General features: G+C 32.1%; 2 protein-coding genes across 7 annotated transcripts in view; both read right to left on the bottom strand.

The window, feature by feature from the left end:
- Positions 1-754: 754 nt before the first annotated feature.
- On the bottom strand, positions 755-9,084 carry LOC144844172 (S-phase kinase-associated protein 2-like). The gene is made up of 8 exons (XM_078700925.1): positions 8,958-9,084; positions 7,704-7,809; positions 6,914-7,161; positions 5,787-5,969; positions 4,829-5,089; positions 4,027-4,157; positions 3,037-3,196; positions 755-1,994 (listed from the first exon to the last, which is right to left on the bottom strand). The coding sequence occupies exons 1-8, from the start codon at positions 9,041-9,043 to the stop codon at positions 1,805-1,807; spliced, it is 1,365 nt and encodes a 454-aa protein (XP_078557051.1). The 5' UTR covers positions 9,044-9,084; the 3' UTR covers positions 755-1,804.
- A 943-nt stretch (positions 9,085-10,027) lies between these two features.
- The window catches only part of LOC144845249 (protein phosphatase 3 catalytic subunit alpha-like), a 50,247-nt gene continuing 38,941 nt past the window's right edge, over positions 10,028-21,333 (bottom strand). For 4 of the 6 annotated variants that reach the window (XM_078702437.1, XM_078702436.1, XM_078702435.1 and 1 more), the window contains 3 exons: positions 18,051-18,135; positions 17,174-17,271; positions 15,163-15,436 (listed from right to left, as the gene is read on the bottom strand). In XM_078702437.1, coding sequence (XP_078558563.1) covers positions 15,309-15,436; positions 17,174-17,271; positions 18,051-18,135 — 311 coding nt within the window. In that variant the 3' untranslated portion in view covers positions 15,163-15,308. Of the gene's footprint in view, positions 15,437-17,173; positions 17,272-18,050; positions 18,136-21,333 lie in introns of all 6 variants that reach the window. The other 2 variants (XM_078702438.1, XM_078702434.1) reach the window with 1 other exon arrangement.

A 21,333-nucleotide genomic window follows, 5' to 3' on the forward strand; every position in this document is an offset into this window, starting at 1 on the left:
AACATAAAATGAATGAATCGAAAATGAACGTAAACAACAACAATTTAGCGATTTGTTTTTGTCATGAAATACACCTGTTTGTGTAACAAGTAGATATCTTAGACACCTTATTATGAAGGAAATTTGACAAGTATGTACTCAATAAAATAATATACTCAATTGAGTACTGGACACGAGAATTGAAACGCTTTAAAATATGATTTTAAGAGTAAAATTTACATAAAACACACCTGTTGGCATAAAAAGAAGATATACAAGAATAACGAATTGATACCATGCATACTGAAATAGATTGTAATGGCATAAACCCAGACCATTATTCACTGTGCTATGTATGTAGTTGTACTGTTATATGCAGATATATTTATTATATTAACAATAATACTGTGAATGGTATTATGCTTTTATTTTATTGCAAAATTTAGAAAATTCATTGTTAATACTTTACATTTTGTTTGTGTATCTAGAAATGTTCTCAACTGAAATAAAATATTTTTCTTCTTTAGAAAAAAGTAAAATAATTTTACAATGTATGATTTGGAAAAAATCTAAACCAAATAAAACAAGCAGCATGCAAACATTAACACAACATTTTTAAAAAACAGGTAAAGAAACAAATATTCTAACATTGTATTTAACTAATACAGTATTCTGAAAAGAACTTACTAAACTACTTAATTAGTAAAAATTTAAACATAATAAGGAAATCCTATCTAAAATGAATGTAAACAACAACAATTGAGCAATTTGTTTTTGTCATGAAATACACCTGTTTATGTAAAAAGTACACCTTATAATGGACATTTGGCAAGTAAAATTTACATAAAATACACCTGTGGGCGTAAAAAAGTAAGATATTTAAAGGCCAGGGATGTGTACACTTGTATTATGAAGGACACTTGGCAAGCATATTAATATAATATACAACTGTAATGGACATTTGAATTAAAACAATTAAAAAAATATAGTGCATCTGATTTTGACAATAAAATTTACCAAATAAAAACATGATTGTGTGTGGGTGTTTGTAATTGAGTTGCATCATTCGTGTGATTATTGCCTCAACGTTTTATTGCAAGTTCTGCAGAAGTAACAATGGTTATTGTTTTCAAATTCAGTGGCTATATTAACAATCTAACACATAGGCTAAGATAAACACTCTTAAAATTTAAAAATTCCCATATCTAAAAGCTCTGTCTACACTACCACTAAACTATGCGACAATAAAAAAAAAGTTATTCCCATATATGGGAGACATCATATCACTACCATATTTGGGCACACTTTTTTGTCAAACTAGTTTGATAGTGTAGACAGAGCTTAAGTAAATTTTACAACTTGAATATTTATTGACTTAAGCGAAATACTTATTTAATATCACACTTAAGCAGATTTTCCACTAGGCGAATTTGTTTGCGCGAATTCAACGTTTCGAAGAGAAAACAATCGCCTACTCTCTTTCCACTACATGAGTGAATAGCTGTGACGTTTCTTGCATGGTTGCTGAGCTTTTCAATTCGCATGTTCTCATGAAGGCGTCATAGCTCATTTCTTGAGCTCTGATTGGTTGCGCAATATTTCGCTTCGCAAAAAGTAGAAACAACTCGAACTAGTAAATTTCGCTGCAGCGAAAAAATCAAAGGAACTAGAATTTGTTGCAGAAGGGAGTAAGGCATACAGAAACTGGAATACGCATGCGCATAGGATGACGCTTTCGATTCGCGCGAACAAATTCGACAAGTGGAAAATCGGCTTTAAGTGTGTTTGATGAATACTGCCAGATGACAGCCTCTTCTGTATTGTTTTAATCCCAGCATTTGACATCCCAGATTGAGTTCTTGTGTGCTGCACGTGTTGTTGGACGTGCAATCACCGAGAATGGGCACTTGTTGATACGCAGTTTGGGCATGAATGCCTTAAGATGGTCAAGGGTTTGCTGATCGACAATTCCGAATACGTCAAGTGCTTCTAGATGGGCCATAGATTTAAATTTACTGTAAAAATAAAACAGTATTTAATATAACACAATTTGAATTAGTACTAAATAAGTACTAAATAACTAAAATGACTACTATTTTATTGTAAATGTGTATTCAATAAACAGCCGCTTCATCATTAAGGATAGTCTCGAGATTATTAAAAAAGGCAGTGCTTCGATTTTGGCTGTAGTTAATTTTAAAGATGTATTGTCCCTTGAAACACAAAAAATTCAAATTGGATATATCAAAGTAATATTAAGTTAGTCACTTTAAGTCGAAAATTCAAGCCAAAAACAACAAGTTTACCTAATTAACAGGTAAATTAATTTCTTCTGGAAAATTGCCGCGAGCGAAAGTAAACAAAGATTTCAAACCATAAGTATGCATTATGCATGATGCTAATTAGGATTGTTTACAACTCGTCACGGTTGATAAGGTGTTTCCACACAGATCGCAAGGAAGTTTTATGATTATGCATGTACAGAGTAACCAAACAAGCCTGTTGCATTGTGAGATATGTTTTGATCGAAAACTTTGACCGGAAGTCAAAGTTATTTTTAGAACTAAAAAACGTCTGTATTTCAGTTTAATGATTTTTTTTTCGACTAATTTTTGGTGAAAGTTAATAACTATTATGATACTTCAAAATGACCCACTTTTTTTTTCAAAATATAAAAAAAAAAATTTTTTGGGGAATTAGTCAAAGGGACAATACATCTTTAAGCTGGCTAATGAGCTATACCAAGCCCCAGACGTTTTTGTCGAACAAATAAAATCGAGAGTAATAGACGGGACATACATGTTGGTTTTTGAATATGCAAGTTACCAGCCTTTAAGCTCTGTCTACATTATCAAACTAGTTTGACAAAAAATTGTGATGTGCCAAAATATGGTAGTGATATTCCCAAATATGGTAGTGATATGATGATCATCATCATATATCATCATGTCTATATATGGGCACATCACATTTTGTTGTCACATAAAGTTTGATAGTGTAGACAGAGCTTTAGAAAAGAAATACATTTTCCCATATAAATGTGTCAAAATGCCTTACAGAAGTGAGTATTTCTCAATATCATAACACCTGCTTAATGAAATGTGTTTTAGGTCCTTCAATCCTTGGACAATCACACTCACAGATTCTGTTGTCAGACTGGAGTCGCTGAGATCAAGATCAAGCAGGTTCGGGCAGTTCTCTACAAGCTTTGCGACTTCTGCAAAATATTTTAACAAATGTGTTACTTTACACAGATATTACACTATGGCCCATTCCTATTAAGAAGACACTTGCTTCGCTCAATTTCTAAGCTTTTAATTTATTTAGTTTATTTTACTACACTGTACTGTAATTTCTGTTACAAGTTACACATTTTGTAATAAAAATCATGTATTACATTTAAAAAGTAATTATGGAGTTTGAAATTGGGAAAGTTAATAATCAAGATGTTTGGTACTGCATCTGTATTTTCATATTTTATTATTGTTTAAAGGTTTGCATGGCGTATAAACATTTTTAAAGTTTGCAGTACAACATGCGATGGGAAAAACAAATGTTTTTTTTTTTAATTTTCTCTTCTGGATGGATACCAGAGCAAGATTTACACCTAAAAATCACTGATGGCCTATATACTGTATACATTATTTTCTATGGGAAAGTAATACAGTCAACTCTCCCAATACTGGACACCTTTTTTGGGTCGGCCAAATATGTCTGGTTTATTGGAAAGTCTGGTATGCGGAATGTGTTTTAATGGTAAAAATTTGGGACCTTTGTCTGGTATTGTGAGAGTTTCTGGTTTTTAGAGTCCGGTATTGGGAGAGTTGACTGTACAATATACATATATTTGACTCTTCCAGAGCAATCTAACTTCAGTCTGATATTCGGAATGTGTTTTTGATGGTAACAGTTTGGGACCTTTTGGTCCTCAAAAAAAGTCTGGAATTAGGAGAGTTTCTGGTTTTCAGAGTCCGGTATTGGGAGAGTTGACTGTAAAATATACAGATATTTGACTCTTCCAGAATAATCTAACTTTATAATACATACTGAGATCATTCATCCAAAATCGATATCCACTTAGATTAAGATACTTCAACGACGGGTAAGGCAGCAGGAAAAACGGAAGTAAACAGTGTGCAGACTTCAGCTTACAACACGATAGATTTAAAGAACTTAAGCTGTGCAGACAAAATGGTATATAATTATAATAAAATTGTTAATAAATAAAATTTAATAATAAAAAATAAATAAAATCTAATAATCATTCATCCATGTATTCAATTGGTCAGATGTTTGCCCTATCTAACAACAGGATGCTAAGCTCTGGAGATCAAAGGTTTTATCTGCGTCTTCTACATGAACAGTTCCACGCCCCTTAACAGACAATGTGCACCGCAGAGAATATGTACATAGTACTGTTCTACTATAAGTATATTGAGAACAAACAATTTTCAAGTAGTTCTCGGTTGTGAGACTTGAACCCATGACCTCCAGATCACTAGCCTGGCGCTCATGCCTCTAGACCACCAAGCTTGTGCTAGGGGTTGTTATTTGTTGTCAAGTATTTCAACGTTTTCAAGTTATTCTATCATAAATCCTCTATTCATTTATGGGTAGCTCATTTAAAATGAAAATTTATTTATTTAAAATTATATTAGATCATGGACCTATAGACCTAAAATTTTATAGGTTCATGATTGGGTATATTAACGGTCACCGCACTAAAGGTTTGGCCATCTATCGACAGACACCTCCTAAGAAATAATTTTAAGGTAGTTTCCACATGGCCTTTGAATAACAGAAACATCAAACACTTTTATTATCATTATGTTTAAAAATTTGTCATTACCTTCTGCACCAAAAAATTTGAAAAAAAGCTTTCTCCGTAAGTCCAGTACACATACTGAGGTTAATGTCTTCTAATGTATTACAAGATAGTCTTGCGATCACTGATATAAGGTTGTCGTTTACGTTGCCGCTTTCCAAGCTAAGCTTGCGTAGCTTATTGCAACGGGACAACAAATGGTACAGGATTTGGTCATCATCTATCTTACAGTTGGACAAGTCTAGGTATTCTATGGCAAGTTTGGGTTGATTTGAATTTAGTTGGCTGTTGGAAAAACTATAGAGAATTAACACACAGAAGATAAACAAGATATAAACTCAGTAAAACAGCACTGAAAGCACCAAAGTTACTGTACTGATCGGGTATAAGCTAACCTCGCATATACGGCCATACAGCATTGAAAAAGTGGTTCTCGTCAGATCACCGAAGTTAAGCAATGTTAGGCCCGGTTGTATTCTGAATGAGAGACCGTCTGGAATCGCAGTGGGTGCTGTATATTCCGGAGAGTGATGGTGATGATGTGTAATGATAATATCGGACTAGCATGTGATAGGCATGGGTTCGAGCCTATCTGTACCATATTAACTGTATCCTTAGGCAAGATGCTTTACTCTTATTGTCTCGTCCTTCAGATGGGACTTAAAGATTAGAAGAAAAAAATAAATAAACACAACACAAGTGATTTGATAGACCACAATCTGATGGATCATCCTGTCACTCACTTGCATTGTGCTTACAGCCTAAAGCTCTGTCTACACTATCAAACTTTATTATGACTAAAAAATGTGATGTGCCCATATATGGACTTGATGATGTCATATCAACACCATATTTGGGGACATCATGCTTTTTTTTTGTCAAAGTAGTTTGATAGTGTAGACGGAGCTTTACATGCATCCAGGTGGGAACCAAGCTTAAGTACTGTTCTAGCAAACGTAAGTATCTGTTTACATGTACTTACCATATTTGTTTGTAATTTCGTTTTCTAAGGGAGTACCCATTTGGGCGATGTGTTAAGGAACCCTCAATGCTTGCCTGGGCAAGTTTCACTGCAACGCAGCCCCTCTCAAGTACTTTCCCAAGCGTTCCCGATGAGAAATGATATCCGGTTAAATTAATCTTTCTCCACAAACTATCATCATATCTAAAAATGAGGAAAGGAAAATTTTAAAAAGTAATTTTATTGTGCAGAGATGTGCCTGAACACAAAACAAAATTTTAACAATATGGACCTCAGAATTTATTAGAGTGGTCCTTGACCACATATCTATCTGTATTTTCAATTTGGTGAAGATCTTGTAATTACTTTTTGAGTAATCCTGCTAACAAACAGACAAACACGATCGATTACATATACCTCCTTGGCGGAGGTAAATAATCTGCACACAGTGCCCAGTTTTTAAGGTGTAGATCATTTATGGCCGATTTTAAGGAGTTGAAAAGAAATTTTGTTTCCAGTTTATTACAGTTGCCAGTATTATCAAGGCATTAAAAGTTGTTAATTGTATAAACAGGATCCCAATTTACCCCACCCTAGTACTATTAGGAAGTACACCTATTAGAACAATAGGCAGTTTGTATGTATTGTCTTTACCAAACAATGAGAGTACTGTATGATTCATTTATAAAAAAGTTCCTTTTGTTATGATGGTTTATTGCTAAAAAGACAAAGATAAAAATGATTGATCACTTTCATTATTGTTTAAAGATGTATTGTCCCCCTGACAAAATAATGTTTTTAATTTTTGTTGTTGAATATGCCATTTCAATGTTAAATAATAGTTACCCACTTTGAAAAAAAATTGAATCGAAAAAAAAAATGTATTTACCTGAAAAAACTAATTTAAAGCAAAAAATAGTCAAATTGGCTGCCAGCCAATGTTTTTTTGATTGAATTTTACCATTTATTTTGTCATTTTATGTCATTTTATATTATTCATTTTTTTTATGGAAGGGATTTTTAACTTTTTAACTATTAAAACTACAAAATAACCTATTCAAAGTCTGATTTAATTAATTTTCATTTTTCATGTTTTTGGGGGACAATACATCTTTAAACGAAAAATCTAAACAATTAAAAAAACTTACGCTAATGTTCTCCATCTTTTACACACACCAGCACAACTAAGAAGGGACGGTATCGGTAGCCATTTCAGAATTGAAAGGATCACTTCATCTGTTAAGGTCTGGAATACAGTTTTGGATGGATGAGGTTTCCTTACACGTTGGCAACTGCAAGTCTGTCCAGTGTGGTCATGGACAGGGAAATTACGTACTGGAGACGGCGTTGACGTTATATCGTAAACATCTACCTGATTAGTTTCTGTATGCACAGACTGTAAAGTGAATAATAATAATTTAACATCTGACAGTATATAAATGCTACTATTAATACTTACTTATCTTAAGCTCTGCACTCTACACTATCACACAAAAAAAGTGTGATGATGTGCCCAAATATGGTAGTGATAAACCCAAATATGGTAGTCATATGACATCAACATGTCCATATATGGGCACATCACATTTGTTGTCCCATAAAGTTTGATAGTGTAGACAGAGCTTGAGGGCCTACAACTTCTAAATTGAGGTGCAGAACTTTCAACCAAATGACCTATCCTTTGCATTGCATTTTTAAAAAATCCACTTATTACTACTACTACTACTAGAGTCAAATGATTGTATTAATTAAATAAAGTATATTTTAATTCAAGAATCTAATAAATTGATAATCTGCAAAGCTCTGTCTACACTATCAAACTAGTTTGACAAAAAAACTGTGATGTGCCCAAATATGGTAATGATATGCTCAATTATGGTAGTGATATGAAATCATCATACCACACTTTTTTTTAAAAACTAGTTTGTTTATACTCACAGATTTTGAATTTTCTTCATCATCAGATAAACTAGGCTTTAGTACTTCTACACCAAGATCCTTGTATAGTTCACTTTGGACAGGTTCAGAAATAAATCTCATAAGCCTACAAAAAAGATACCTTTTTAAAGAAAACAGTATCATAGAGGGTCAAATGTGTACCATGGAGGAAATACCAAGAGGCTTAATGTACTTGTCAATTGTTTGACCCACTATATGACCCCCGGGAGAGATGTGTCATTTGTCTGATGTGCGTCATACCTTACGAAAATCATGACTTACCTTTAGGTGACCATGACGCACCCATTTTGATGCACTGTGAAATGTTGTTTATGATATTTGGAGTGGTAAAGTGATGGACATTGATACACCATCATTCATTGATGTGACGTACCTTCTAGGTTTCTTGACGCACCCCTGTGTCAGTAATTATTTGTAAATGACGCACCTCTCTCGGGGGTCGTATAGTGGGTCATACAATTGACAAGTGCATTTATTACATATTATATTGTTAATTTAGAAAACAAAGCAGCTGTTTTATTGTTGTTTTCTAGATCTATGAACTTTAACGATTCGGCCATATCATTGCAAAGTGAACAAAATTAAATGGGTTGAATAATCCTGCTACTATATTCAAAGAAAACTTTGATTGTGTAAAAGGGTGGATTCAACTTAACACTGGCCGTAGTATTATTTTTACTGCCCAGTGAATACGTACTTTATAGTTGACCAGCGCAGCGGGAATAGTATTTTAAAGACCAATATTGGTTCGGTTTTTTCCAGAAAATATTGAGTAAAAGACGATGAGCTAAAAAAAAATCCACAAAATCACTCAATCACTAGCCACCACAATGCTACACTACTCACAAACCAACTGACTGGTCAAATTTGTATAAATAAGTGAGGTTTTTTAAATTGACATATCAATCAATGTGTTTTCTGCCGACGACGGAACTCTAAAAAGGTGTATAAAAATTATGACCTATTATGGCCTTCTACACTATACCACTAAATTCCTACAGTACTCTACTGCTACTAGGCTAGGCCTAAATAGCTAGATAGCTCATGAGCTCTAGGCCTAGTAATTAGCATAGGCCTAGGCTAGGCCTTGTTGGTAGGTAGCAGCAGGGGGGGGGGGGGGTTCACCCACCGCAGCAGGCCTCTACTACTAGGCCTACTACTAACTTAGTAGACTAGCTTCTGACTTCCAACAAAAACATGTATACAGTAATATTGTACAACTAAATAACCTACTTGTTTTCACGTTCAATTGATTCGCTACGTTTACGCGTTCTTCGTTTTCTTCCAGCAGCATGGCTAACCTTCTTTCGACTCGCCATTTTTTCCAAATGATAAACTTTTCGCGCTGTTTTCTTTCCACGTGTGTTGTGTGTGGCGTAAATTATGTTCTAAATTTAGCTCACAAAAAAACCAAAACAATCTATCAATCAATATGATTGTCATGTGTGTTTTTGAGATGTTTATCTAGCCTAATAAACTATTTAATTCACTGTTTAGAGATCCCACTGTTTTATTTGATTTCCCTAAGTTTTGATTCTAATTATTTTGTGAATTATATTATTTTTTTTAAATCTTCAATAATTCTATTTATTTAATTTAATTTTAATTGTTACATGTTTATTTCTCATATGTATTTCTCTTTCTAATTATCATCTTCAGCTGGAGGATGGACCACCCTCATAAAATATTACAAGATACAAGAAATTTTATTTGTCTTGTAAAAACAAAGAAATGTTGGTTGTCAACAAATCCAATTAAAAAGATACATACATAAACGGACTAAAAAATGACAAAAAGTGAAATATTATTGAAATAAATGAAAATAAATAAAACCACAGACTATATTAATAATATATATTATAAACTGTTCAATTCTACAGTATCTATATATAGTATTTTTCTATTATTCATGTATCTATACCAAACAAAATAATGCATCATTTTTTTAAAAAGCAAAGCAAAAAAAGGAAAATCCCATTCTGTCTACACTATCAAACTAGTTTGACACAAAAAGTGTGATGTGCCCAAATATGGTAGTGATATGATGCATCACATTTTTTTGTCAGATAAAGTTTGATAGTGTAGACAGGGCTTTAGCCATGTTCATAGGTAAGTTGAATGCAGCAGAAGTTAAAGAAAATGTCCAAACTATACATCTTTTGAGTTGATTTTTAGCTACTCTCGTTTCTAGCATTTGGAGAATGTTTAGTAGATATTAAAAATATTTTTAGTGTTTCTGAAACTCAGAATTGAGAATGATTGAATGATGCCAGACGCATGAAAATGATGACATGAAGGAGGTGTTAATTCGAAGTCGAGTTTATTGAGAATTATTATAGAGTCCACAAAGCAACATAATAGCATAAAAAAATAACAGTGCACATTCATACAAATACATTCAAATGGTTCTCTATAATACTAAGATTATGAAAGGTTTAAACTCTGTCTAAACTATCAAACTATTTTGACAAAAAAAGTGTGATGTGGCCAAATATGGTAGTGATATACACATTTTTTTGTAACATAAAGTTTGATAGTGTAGACACAGCTTTAGAGGCAAATAATCCCATTAATAGGAATAAACGCCTCATTTTAACTTCACTTCAATAGTAAATAATAAATGGTTATTTTACTCATGGAAATTACTTCTCCATGTTTTACTGTAAAAGAGTTCTCCTGACATCATCAATTAAATCAAAACATTTTTACATAATATACAATTTATGTATTTCAAATACATTACAATATTATAAATTTTGATTTACTTATAAATAATATAAATGCCTACACAGACTGACTAGGCTAAATAGATGTGAACAACAACATTGGTTCATAACCATTTGAATGCATCGTGGCTGGTAGTGTGCAGTATCAAAGCGAGTTATATGATCTTAGTAAAGGAAATTGACCATGAACACACATAAAGCTCTGTGTACACTATCTAAACTAGTGTGATGTGCCCAAATATGGTAGTGGTATACCCATATATGGTAGTGGTATGACATCATCATGTCCAATTATGGGCACATTATATTTTTTGTCACATAAAGTTTGATAGTGTAGACAGAGCTTAAGAATTTATGATAGGAATCAAAGGTAAGTAACGCAGTACTGAAAAATGACAAAAATGTAGAGGGCGTTATTATATACCAGAGTAAACAGTGTTCAAAATCAAAGAGTATTTTAATTATTTCTCATTTCATTGAATTTATAAAATATTTGTTTGAAATTTCAGACTATACTCAAGTTATCGGTGAATATTATATTTAAGATACAGAAAACAGATTCATATCGCATTTTTTGAAAAACGTTGTAACACCATATTCTAAATTTTAAAGGTTGTACAGTATATCAATATAAATATAATTTTACTTAAAATGTCTGATCTGGTATATAATACTGTATATATATTCTTTTTCTATATAATTTTAGTTTAAATTTAACAAATTGTATGACTGTACTGATTAACAATATTATGCATTTACTGTAAAATTATTATTATTATTATACGTCAACTAAAATTACAGACATTTCAAATGAAATAGAAGCCCTTTCATTACAATGTATTGAAAGAAAATGTGGAAACTCGATAATAATTGTAACCCCTCCTCCACAAATCCTGGCGACGCCCATGACCATAATAGGCCTTTAGACCAGGGAGTTGTAAATTTTACAACTCCCTGTTTAGACTCCTCGCTGTAGCTCACTGTAGGTGTTTATGAGTGACCAGTCAAATACTCCTAATGAGGTCAGATTATTAGGGGAACAAACTTTAGATTAATACACACATTTCCCTAAACATATTTTCATAATAAATTTCACTTTAAGAATTTTGATGGATTAATGTGAGAAAGAGAATACAAAATAGGATTGAAGCATTTTGTTTGCTTATCAAGCAATTCAATATATTTCAATGTCAATAATATTTTTTTTCCATATAAATATATAGCAAATTAATAGAATAGGTGTATAACATGGATTTAAATGGAAGGTAACTCATGAATATTCATAAGGCTATGCAATAAATTGTACATATCTTTCAATTGACCTTGAATATTTATAGGTCCATGAAAAATAATATTGTATAATTGCACAGCTCATGAATATTCATATTTGCGCTATAAACCATATAATTTCTTCGTTAAAAAAGATTGCACACAAGCACTCAAAAACTATCAACTAAAAACAAAACAAAAAAAACAGTGAAAGAGAGACACAAGCAATAGAAAAGAATTTTCATGTTTCTTTTAACAAAAATTAACATAAACTACGATAATAATATATTATATAGGCGTCATTTAAATTTACAATTCAGAATTAACTCAATATAATTCAAATTTAGAAACAAATTCAAGAAACTGTCTGCGACAATCTTGAAATTATCGGGATGATTAGCATTGCTTAAACTACTGTAGATCCATCGATACAAACTGGTTGAAGGGTCTTTCACACCTGTTTCGGCACGGTTCTGGTCCAGTGCTGGTAAATCCAATCGAACGACTACGCGCGTATCGATTGCCGCATATCCGCGTAGAGTGTCGTGAAAGCGAAACATTGGCTTGTTTGATTAGCCGGACCGGAACAGGTGTGAAAGGCCCTTAACTAGGTCAATCCATTGATTAGAATCACAGTAGCTATCTTACTGTTCAGCATTGCTTGAACCCATTCACACCAGGAGTTAATTATTAGAGGAAAACCAACATAGTTTCAGCTGGATTTTAAAATCAATTACATAATATTCTATCAATTTTATTCATACAAAAAACAAAAACTGAATCAAAATTTTATATAAATACTGAAAGGGGTACAAAATTAATCTTGTCCTTACTCACTGTGAGCATTTCAATAATTCATAATAATAGATTAGTGCTGGTGTCCAATAGCCTAATCCTATCAAATGCATTTGCTCTAATAACTACTATATTGCCATTTAAAAAGTACACTCAGAAATCGTAATTTCTAAATGTCATTTACCCAGTCACTGCATCAAATTTAGTATTAGATAATGCAATTGTGAGAGATTTTTTAACATTACAAGTTGTAGAGTAATAAACATTGTTTTTTAATCTCTTTACCAAGTAACCAAGTTTAAGTATCTATGTATATGTCTTTGTTATATTGTCTTACATTGCTTAATCCATTTCATTAATCCAAAAGAAACATTAATCCTGAAGATCAAACGGATTAGTACTGTAAATATAAAAAGGAACTATAATTGAGGATACAAACAATAAAATGTTGACATTAAACAGTCTTAAAACTTGACATACCCTGTATGTTGTATTAAGACTATTTAATATGGACAACTGGGCAAATCCATTTGAATGTAGGTAAAAGCAGTAGGATTTACTGTATAAGGTATTTAGCATAATTATGTTTCACAAAATTGATTGATTAATTAGTAACTATATTGTTTTTATTACTAAATGAACCACCATTGTGCAGTTACAGAAACTAAACTATGGAGTCAAAGTACACAAATCTATCTCTCATAAGATAGTTAGAGACTGAACTCTCACATCAAAAAGGTATTTAAAAGTGGAAACAAATTATCACTCTGTAATTTGACAAAAATGATCATATACAAAATAAAAAAAAAAGTATACCCGAATTCTACATTAACCAAACGGTAGTGTAAACACCACATTTGGTATCTATTTTTAACAGACCTCATACCACATATAAATGCTTATTGAAAAGACTAATATACGATAAAAGAAAATCTTATAGCATACAGGCTACATTTGCAATCACTTGTTTTCCATCCAACCAACATTTAAAATTAACATGAACAATTATATCTATATTAATAATAGCAATAAGAATAATCACACCCAGTATTAATATCAGCAAGTCAGTAGAAAAAGTCATACATTGATTCTTTTTTTATATAATTTAACGATTTACTAGCGACATCAGTGGAACTTGCTGTAAACACAGTTTTCCACATATGATCTCACACAGTACATTTGATTTGTTCTTTACTATCCACAAGCCTAATATAGTATATTATATAATTTATCTACAAAAAAAGACAATCCTAATTTCTTACTATCGTTCCTAGCCTATCAGAAACTATCTCCGAAGAAGTTCCAGCCAATCACTGAATTACATTCAATAACATTCTAGCCAATATGGAAAAAGTAGTTGTACAATACTACAATAAGGTTGTAATGAACATTCAATAAACTTCAATTATTTAATCTATTAAAAGTGTTTTGACTTAAATAAATTATTTTCGATTCTCAAATGAGGTAAATCCTGCTGATGGCATAGGCAAACCTATGAATGAACAATTTACATTCTAAATACAGGGCATTTTAGGCTATTAAACACCTATAAGGGGGACACCTGTAGGACCCAACCAAGTGTCGTCTTATAGGAAGTGTCCCCCAAATAGGGGTTGCCCTTGTTTGTTTTATGGGAATGTGTCCCCTAAATAGGTAGTTCAATAGTTCCAAGTAAAATTCAGGGCCTCGCAAGAGAATTGCTTTTTTGTACATTATGGAACAGATCTTCTGCAATATTTTGCCATAAAAGCCATAAAGTTCATCATGCTTTATTTGTCGCCCTTTCATGTGTAAACTTTTGGGCTTCAATTAGAAACATTGAAGGCACACATGAGTTAATCTTCACCCAATCTACTTCATTTTGATAAACAATCAATCAATTAATCAATATAATAACTTAATCATTCATTAGTGGTACCTCAGGATTTACCTCACATAAAGATCTATAAATCATCAGTAGCCAATTGTATAACTGAGAAATTTGATCTCCAGCAATCCTGTTGCAACCAGCATAAACGATTGAGTATAGTAATGAATTCAAAAGATTATACTTTTGATATAAACTCACAACAGTGCCTTCTTGTCATACATCATCCTACCTGACAATGTTAATTATTAGGAGGGTTTACAAAACTAGTTGTAATATCGGTTTCATAACAACAAGGGAAAAAGAATGCATAGTCGTAAGCCCGAAACCTGCGGGCTTTAGTCATTCTAGTTGTAAAATAAAAAGTGTAAATTAATTGCATCTAAAGTAATAGGATGGTACAGGACAACAGCGGGCAGTATTTTATAGCAACAGTTAATTTTTTAATCATCTCATAGCATATCATTTGCTCCAGCACCCTTTTTACCTTCTGCATTTGGAGTATTTAACTGCAAATATTGACCATGTATATAAATCAGGGGTAGGATGACCTTGAGATGTTAAACTTGTTGCCAAAGAAATGTTGTTTGGCATATATCGGGTTGCCCTGATGCGTGCCTACTGTTCATCTGTCCATTCCTTTGAAGATAACACAAGCCATAGCAAACGGTCTATTCTTGTTTGCTCTCTTCGGTGGCGGTTGATGACTCCGGGTCTTTTCGTGGCGGCATCCGCTCATTCAGTTTATCAAGTCCTTTGGCTTCTTCGAATCCACTGATCTTGTGAGAATTAATTGCTGTTGACGAGGGAAGTATTAGCAGAGATATAACATTGTAATACAGAAATGAATGCATACACCTATATCCATTCACCTCCTGTAAAATCTGACCTAAATTGTTGTTGACATGATTTCATATAAGTTTTAATCTAAGGGTTCTTGTCCATGCTGTTATGTGGTATACCACTGGCACCGGGGTGCCTGGGGGGCATGCGTTCATTCATCTTGTCAAGACCCTTGGCTTCTTCAAAGCCACTTATCTTCTGAGAGCTGATAGCTGTTGAAGAGATAAAAAGTAGTGTAGGATAAAACACGAGAATGCCACATGCAGATAGTAATCAAAATAAACAATGCGTGAATTGTTATCGTAGTATAAAGAATGTAAAAAAAAAGTGATTTTAAAATTAGAAAAGTGTACCCACAAGGCCTGCCACCATAAAATGAGAGAGACGGCATATATTTAATATGATTGAACTTCTTTCATAGCTTTGTGTTACATTATGTAATCAAAGGGTTTCATATTATGTTCATAGAGGTCAAAACAAGGAAAAAAATGGAATATCTTTTTTTTATTAAAGCATTTGGTTATGTTTTTAAAAGCCGATATTTCATTTCTCCAAGTTTTGGAACCCCTTGAAAATAAGGGGTTGGGGCGGGGGCACACGATATTAAGTTCAATACACATCACTCTCATTTTAGGATGGCACATTCAATTGTTTTGTGTGAATCCAAATTAATAATCAATGCATCAATTAAAAAGAAATATCAACCAAAAAGGTTGATCTTAAAATGTCTACAAAAAGTGCATAAAAAAGTGAAATATAAAGTTTGTAGAAATATTATAAAAGTAGAAAAAAAATAAAGATGTATTATTTAGATACAAAATATATCAACGAGTCAAGAAGATAATTTTAATAATTCAAATTTAAATATTAATAAAATGATGCAATGAGTTTAACACATTCACTGCCAGTGGTAAACAGGGTGGTTTAGATGCCCTGCTACTGATCCTAGGGTTCAAATCCAGTCAGGCACCAATATTTTTCGCATGACAAAGAACAATGCCACTCTTAAAGACCTGTATTAAGACTTTGTTTATGTAGAGCCTTTGTATATTCTTGTCACGCAAACTGGGTTGCCACCGAGGACAGTGAATTTAATCACATAATCTGCTTAAATTGAGAATAAATAATAAAGGGGTAAAAACTAGTGTGCCTGAGTTCTGAATGCAATGCAGCAGGCAATGAGAGAAAAAAATTTGTGATGTAAAAAAATGATCAACTATATTTGTTTCTGCACCGTTAATTTTGTCAGTGAATATGGCAGAGAATATGTTAAAAGGAAAAAAAAAGACACCACCAAGTAAAAGTTAGATGAAAGAAGCAAACCATAGCAATTAACAACAGCTTACAACTCTCTTGGATTTAGTATACCACAATTGAGATAGACTGACCTTATATGGTAATTGGTGTTTATAACTCTACTATACTTTGTAAAACAGTCAATATTTAATAGAAACATTTTCTTAGAAGATGAGGAAATGAGAAATGAAATTGGGAATACTCCAACTTGTGTGGCTGACTATAAGATGAGTTTTATCTATTTCATAAAATTAATGAATATAGACCAGCACCTTTAGGTTCTTAGAAATGGTAGGTATTAATATTAGGTGTTAAAATGTGCTTAAGTATTGTTTAGACTTGATCTATTCAAAGTATTATAAATTACGTGTAGAATATTTAATGAATTTACTGTTTCATATTGACCCTGTATTCATATTTAACTCAATACAATTATCCAACTTAAGGTACTATTAAACAAATATATAATATATATATATATTTATCATATTTTTTTCACTATATAAATAAAGTTCCCTTAATTTATTAGCATAAAAATTGAATTTCAATAAGCATCCCCCAATTAGTTCCACTCCACCTCTCCCATGTTTTTATAATGACACCTAACTTACCAATAGTGAAATATTTTACATGTTGATATATAACATACTTACCACTTAGTAGAGTAGCTTTACCCCCAGATAGCGCCCCTGTAGGCAGCATACCACTGGGTGTCAGTCCCTTGAGAACAAGAACGGTTTCACTTTCCTCTCTGAAAGGAGATAAGTATAATGAGGAATTTCACAAACACAATTTTTTAAATAACATTTCAGTTCACAAAGTGTGAACAATTAAACAAATTCATATACATAGTTGACTATTTTAACCATAATGGTTGGGATCTGAATGGTCTCACAATATGGCACTAAACCATGGCTATCTCAGTCTGCTTCTATAAAGCTCAGGTACAGGCATGGAAAAGCATGAATTTACCTTAAAATGGTCAAATACAATATTTTGCAAAATTTTTCTATAAAAACCAGGAAGACTTTTTCCAGTAGTTTAACCTAATGTAATAAAATGTCTGTTGACTCCTCAAAAGGTGAAAAAAAGATGGTGGATATACGGTGGATAACTTTTGCAATAGCATGGAAATAAAACTCTTAAGTTGAATAAAAATACAAGAAACGTAAAATTCAAGTTATATTATCTATATTTAGTCATCCGATAACATTTTTACCACACCGTTTATTTTTCATAGTTTTTAAAAATACCTCTCTATTTACAACAATTGTGTACAAAAGAATAGAGATTTTCCTGTGTAATTTGAACTATCCCCCACCGATAAGAAAGTGCTTATTTTCAACAAGCTTGTGTAACACAATAAAATCCAAAACATTATGAAACATAGGGGAAACTATAGATCGATAATTATTGGAACGTATGATCAATAGAATTTTTGTGCCCGTACTCGGCCTTTAACATTACAGCATACTGGTCCGATTTATCTCAAAGTCCAACATAATTTACCAATATATGTATATTACCTACCTCAGAACTGTAAAAACTCTAGCCATCTTGCCAATGGCACGGATCTTATTCTTAATGATTTCTTTCCTGGCAACTGCAGTTCCTCCTAAGAACGAATAAAAGTAAACAATTATAATTATGCATTATTTTAGTATCTGAAAACTTAATGATTGAAACACCATAAAAACCATATACTGTAGTATTGTTATTTTTACAGATGGTTAAAAGAAATATCACCAAAAGATGGTTAGGAGGACATAAGCTTGGTTCCCACTTGAAACATAAGGGTATATTGTGCAATGATCTGTTTCTTGTGATTGGTCCAATTGCACCAAATGGGAACAAAGCTTAACTCAACAATAAATCAACATTGTGTATTTAATCTGCAAAACAAAATTCTATATCATTAGTCTAAAAATAGACTTGAGCCTTTTACAAACATCTAATGATGGCATTATCACCCATTGGGATGCCATCACCCATTTTCTCCTGTTCTGTAAAGTATGCTTACTGTACAAATATCAATCTTTTTTTTAAAATATATTATGTCATCATAGTATTCCAAAATAAAAATTAATGAAAATATACCGCTTGGAATTTAAAACGTCCAATCCTATGGCTGTGAAACAGCAATCAAGACCAGCTCTGCACTTTAATAGGCGCACTATGCACATAACAGGTTAAACAAGATTAATATCGGATATTTTAATTCACCTTAACACAAAGATTTTAAAATGGCATGTCTAGACACATGTACATTTCCTACCACCAAAACTATTTCTAAATATTAAGTGGTCTTTAATGAACTGACTTGGCCACTTAAAAGCAGCTATATTCATCAAGAAATTAGGTTAGCTAATTCCTGCATGTTATATTGTCATTATTTTATATTAGCCTTGATAAAGAATAGTATATTAATAAAATAGCCCTGAAAAAAGAATAGTGTTATCTGATAGCTTTTTTGGTTTTGATTAAGCGTTTTCCTGAATTATTTTGTATCTCAAATAAAATCCAACAAGGTTACTGACATCATTGCTGTTAATCATTAAAATTGGCTGCCCAGTAAGTCTGTCAGAAGACGTTGGAAAGATAGACATTGCTCGGAACAGTGGCGGATCCAGGATTTTGAAGTAGGGCCTAAAAATAGTGAAATTAAGTGATGAACTGATGTCTTATCTTTTGCATTAAAATTTGTGAAATTTAGAGGCGGCCCGGGCTGGCTGGGACTCCCCTTGAATCTGCCCCTGAAACATGGTCTCTAATTAGAGTCTTCCCAAACACAATTTCCAGAGATAAGTAATCAACACAATTTTCAACCACACAATTAAAATGTATATTAATTACTTTACGTTAGAGATCAACATTAATGTTAAAAATGTGCAGTGACTTCGTGCCAGTTCATCACGACATGTACACCTTTTGGATCATTTGCATTTTAAATCAATGTGAGTTGAAACGCCATTGTGAAAAGGTGCGTTAAACACAGCAATCAACAACAAAAAACAGCATTGAATATATATATACCTTATAAATACACACATCAACTTCATTGTCTAGATACTTTCTGAATTAAACTACTGTACCTTTTGCCGAAAAACCAGAGTACTTGAAATCATAAAAATGATTTAGTAACAATAACATGCACGCAAAATGTACAGGTTAACAGTACGGATCGGTGTACAACGATTCAGATCTTTCAATTATTCAAGCAAAACTACATAATTCAGCGATCAATCAATAAACCAATCAAAAAAATACTTTACATCTAAAAGGAGATACAGGTTCTACTCCGGGAAGGTGGAATTTGCAAGGGACATCACTCAACTACATAGAGTTATTATAAAATACATGAGTATTCTGCAGTGCGATTGATATATAATATAGAAACCACAACTTTCCAGATATATTATTAGTAAATTCAAGTTTGCAAATGCAAGTTTAGGTTGGATAGCCTTATTCCTTAATTAATAAGCTTTCTAAATTATTTGCAATTTACCAGCCCCAGTATAATATAAAATACCATAGAGACATTAATGTTTAAAGCACTGTCTACAATATCACACTTTATGTGACAAAAAATGATGTGCCCAAATATGATAGTGATATGCTTAAATATGGTAGTGATATGAGATCATCATGGCCATATATGGGCACATCACATTTTGTTGTCACCTAAAGTTTGATTAGTGTTGACAGAGCAAACACAATCAACAAGCCCCACACTGGAAATTCCTTAGGCTGGTTCATGATATCTGTCTTGTTTTCCAACAAATACAGTTTTCATAATGGATTGTATATACTGTATGGTATAAAAGGATTCATCTCCAGTTTAGCATGAATTCATATGTATGAAGTCATACAAACGAGGGTCTGAATCCAGAATTGTTATACTGTAGTCTCTAGTATTTTTATAACTCTATGTACATACAACTAAAGGGAAGAATTTTATACTACCACAAAAAGACGAAATAAACAAGATAAAAATAAATATTGTAATACAGTATTTAGATATGATATATACATAGTGCAGTACATATAGCGTTCTACAAAATGATCAAGAAATACAAAATAACATTTCTTCATTTTTAGTAATATAAAATATTTGTAGAAATTATAATTAGTCTTTCCTTTTCAGAAACAATAAAATTCACTTTAAGAGATTGAGCATATTCCTGTCAGAAATTAGCATTTTTTACTCACTGTTTATGACATGCCTTATTCAAAACAAAGATAGGTGGGCGCAATTAGGTATTTTATATGTAATGTTAGCAATGCAATGGGCTATATATCACAATGCTGAGAATGGCCAGCATGGGACTTAATAATAATTTGCTGTGCCGATTCCCTACAATTAAAGATAATGATACATTTTATTTTGCCCACTGGCATTAAGTAGATGTACGATTGTATGACCTCTGTTTCATAAAGTACTCTTTTAAAGCCTTCATATCTTTGTACTGGAAAACATATTGAATTATTATCTCATAAATAATGTTGCTGATTAAGATTTTGTCAGAATAATTTGGCCAAAATGGTAATAAATGAGAGAAAAAAAATGCACATTTTTGTAATAATCAGAATTATATTTAGATTTCTCTATTTTGATGATTAATAGTTTTCCAATTGATATTTAATGTTTAAAAATGAATTTTTATCTAAAATATTACATATAATATTATAGAACAAAGTATAAAATAATGATATAATAGGTTAATTAATTATTTGACATAAATGTTTTTTTGACTATTAATTTTCCCAGGGTAGTTCTATTCATTCAAAATTGCAAACAAAATTAGTTATTACC

The sequence above is a fragment of the Antedon bifida genome, chromosome 6 (assembly GCF_963402885.1).
Source record: "Antedon bifida chromosome 6, ecAntBifi1.1, whole genome shotgun sequence".
In the NCBI taxonomy this organism is placed as follows: Eukaryota; Metazoa; Echinodermata; class Crinoidea; order Comatulida; family Antedonidae; genus Antedon; species Antedon bifida.

Excerpts from the sequence above, each read along its gene's own strand:
- LOC144844172 (XM_078700925.1), bottom strand. The coding sequence starts at position 9,043 with ATGGCGAGTCGAAAGAAGGTTAGCCATGCTGCTGGAAGAAAACGAAGA. Across the intron at positions 7,810-8,957 it reads TCAATTGAACGTGAAAACAA|GCTTATGAGATTTATTTCTG; the intron begins GTAGGTTATTTA and ends TCTTTTTTGTAG. Across the intron at positions 3,197-4,026 it reads ATTTTGGATGAATGATCTCA|AAGTCGCAAAGCTTGTAGAG; the intron begins GTATGTATTATA and ends AATATTTTGCAG.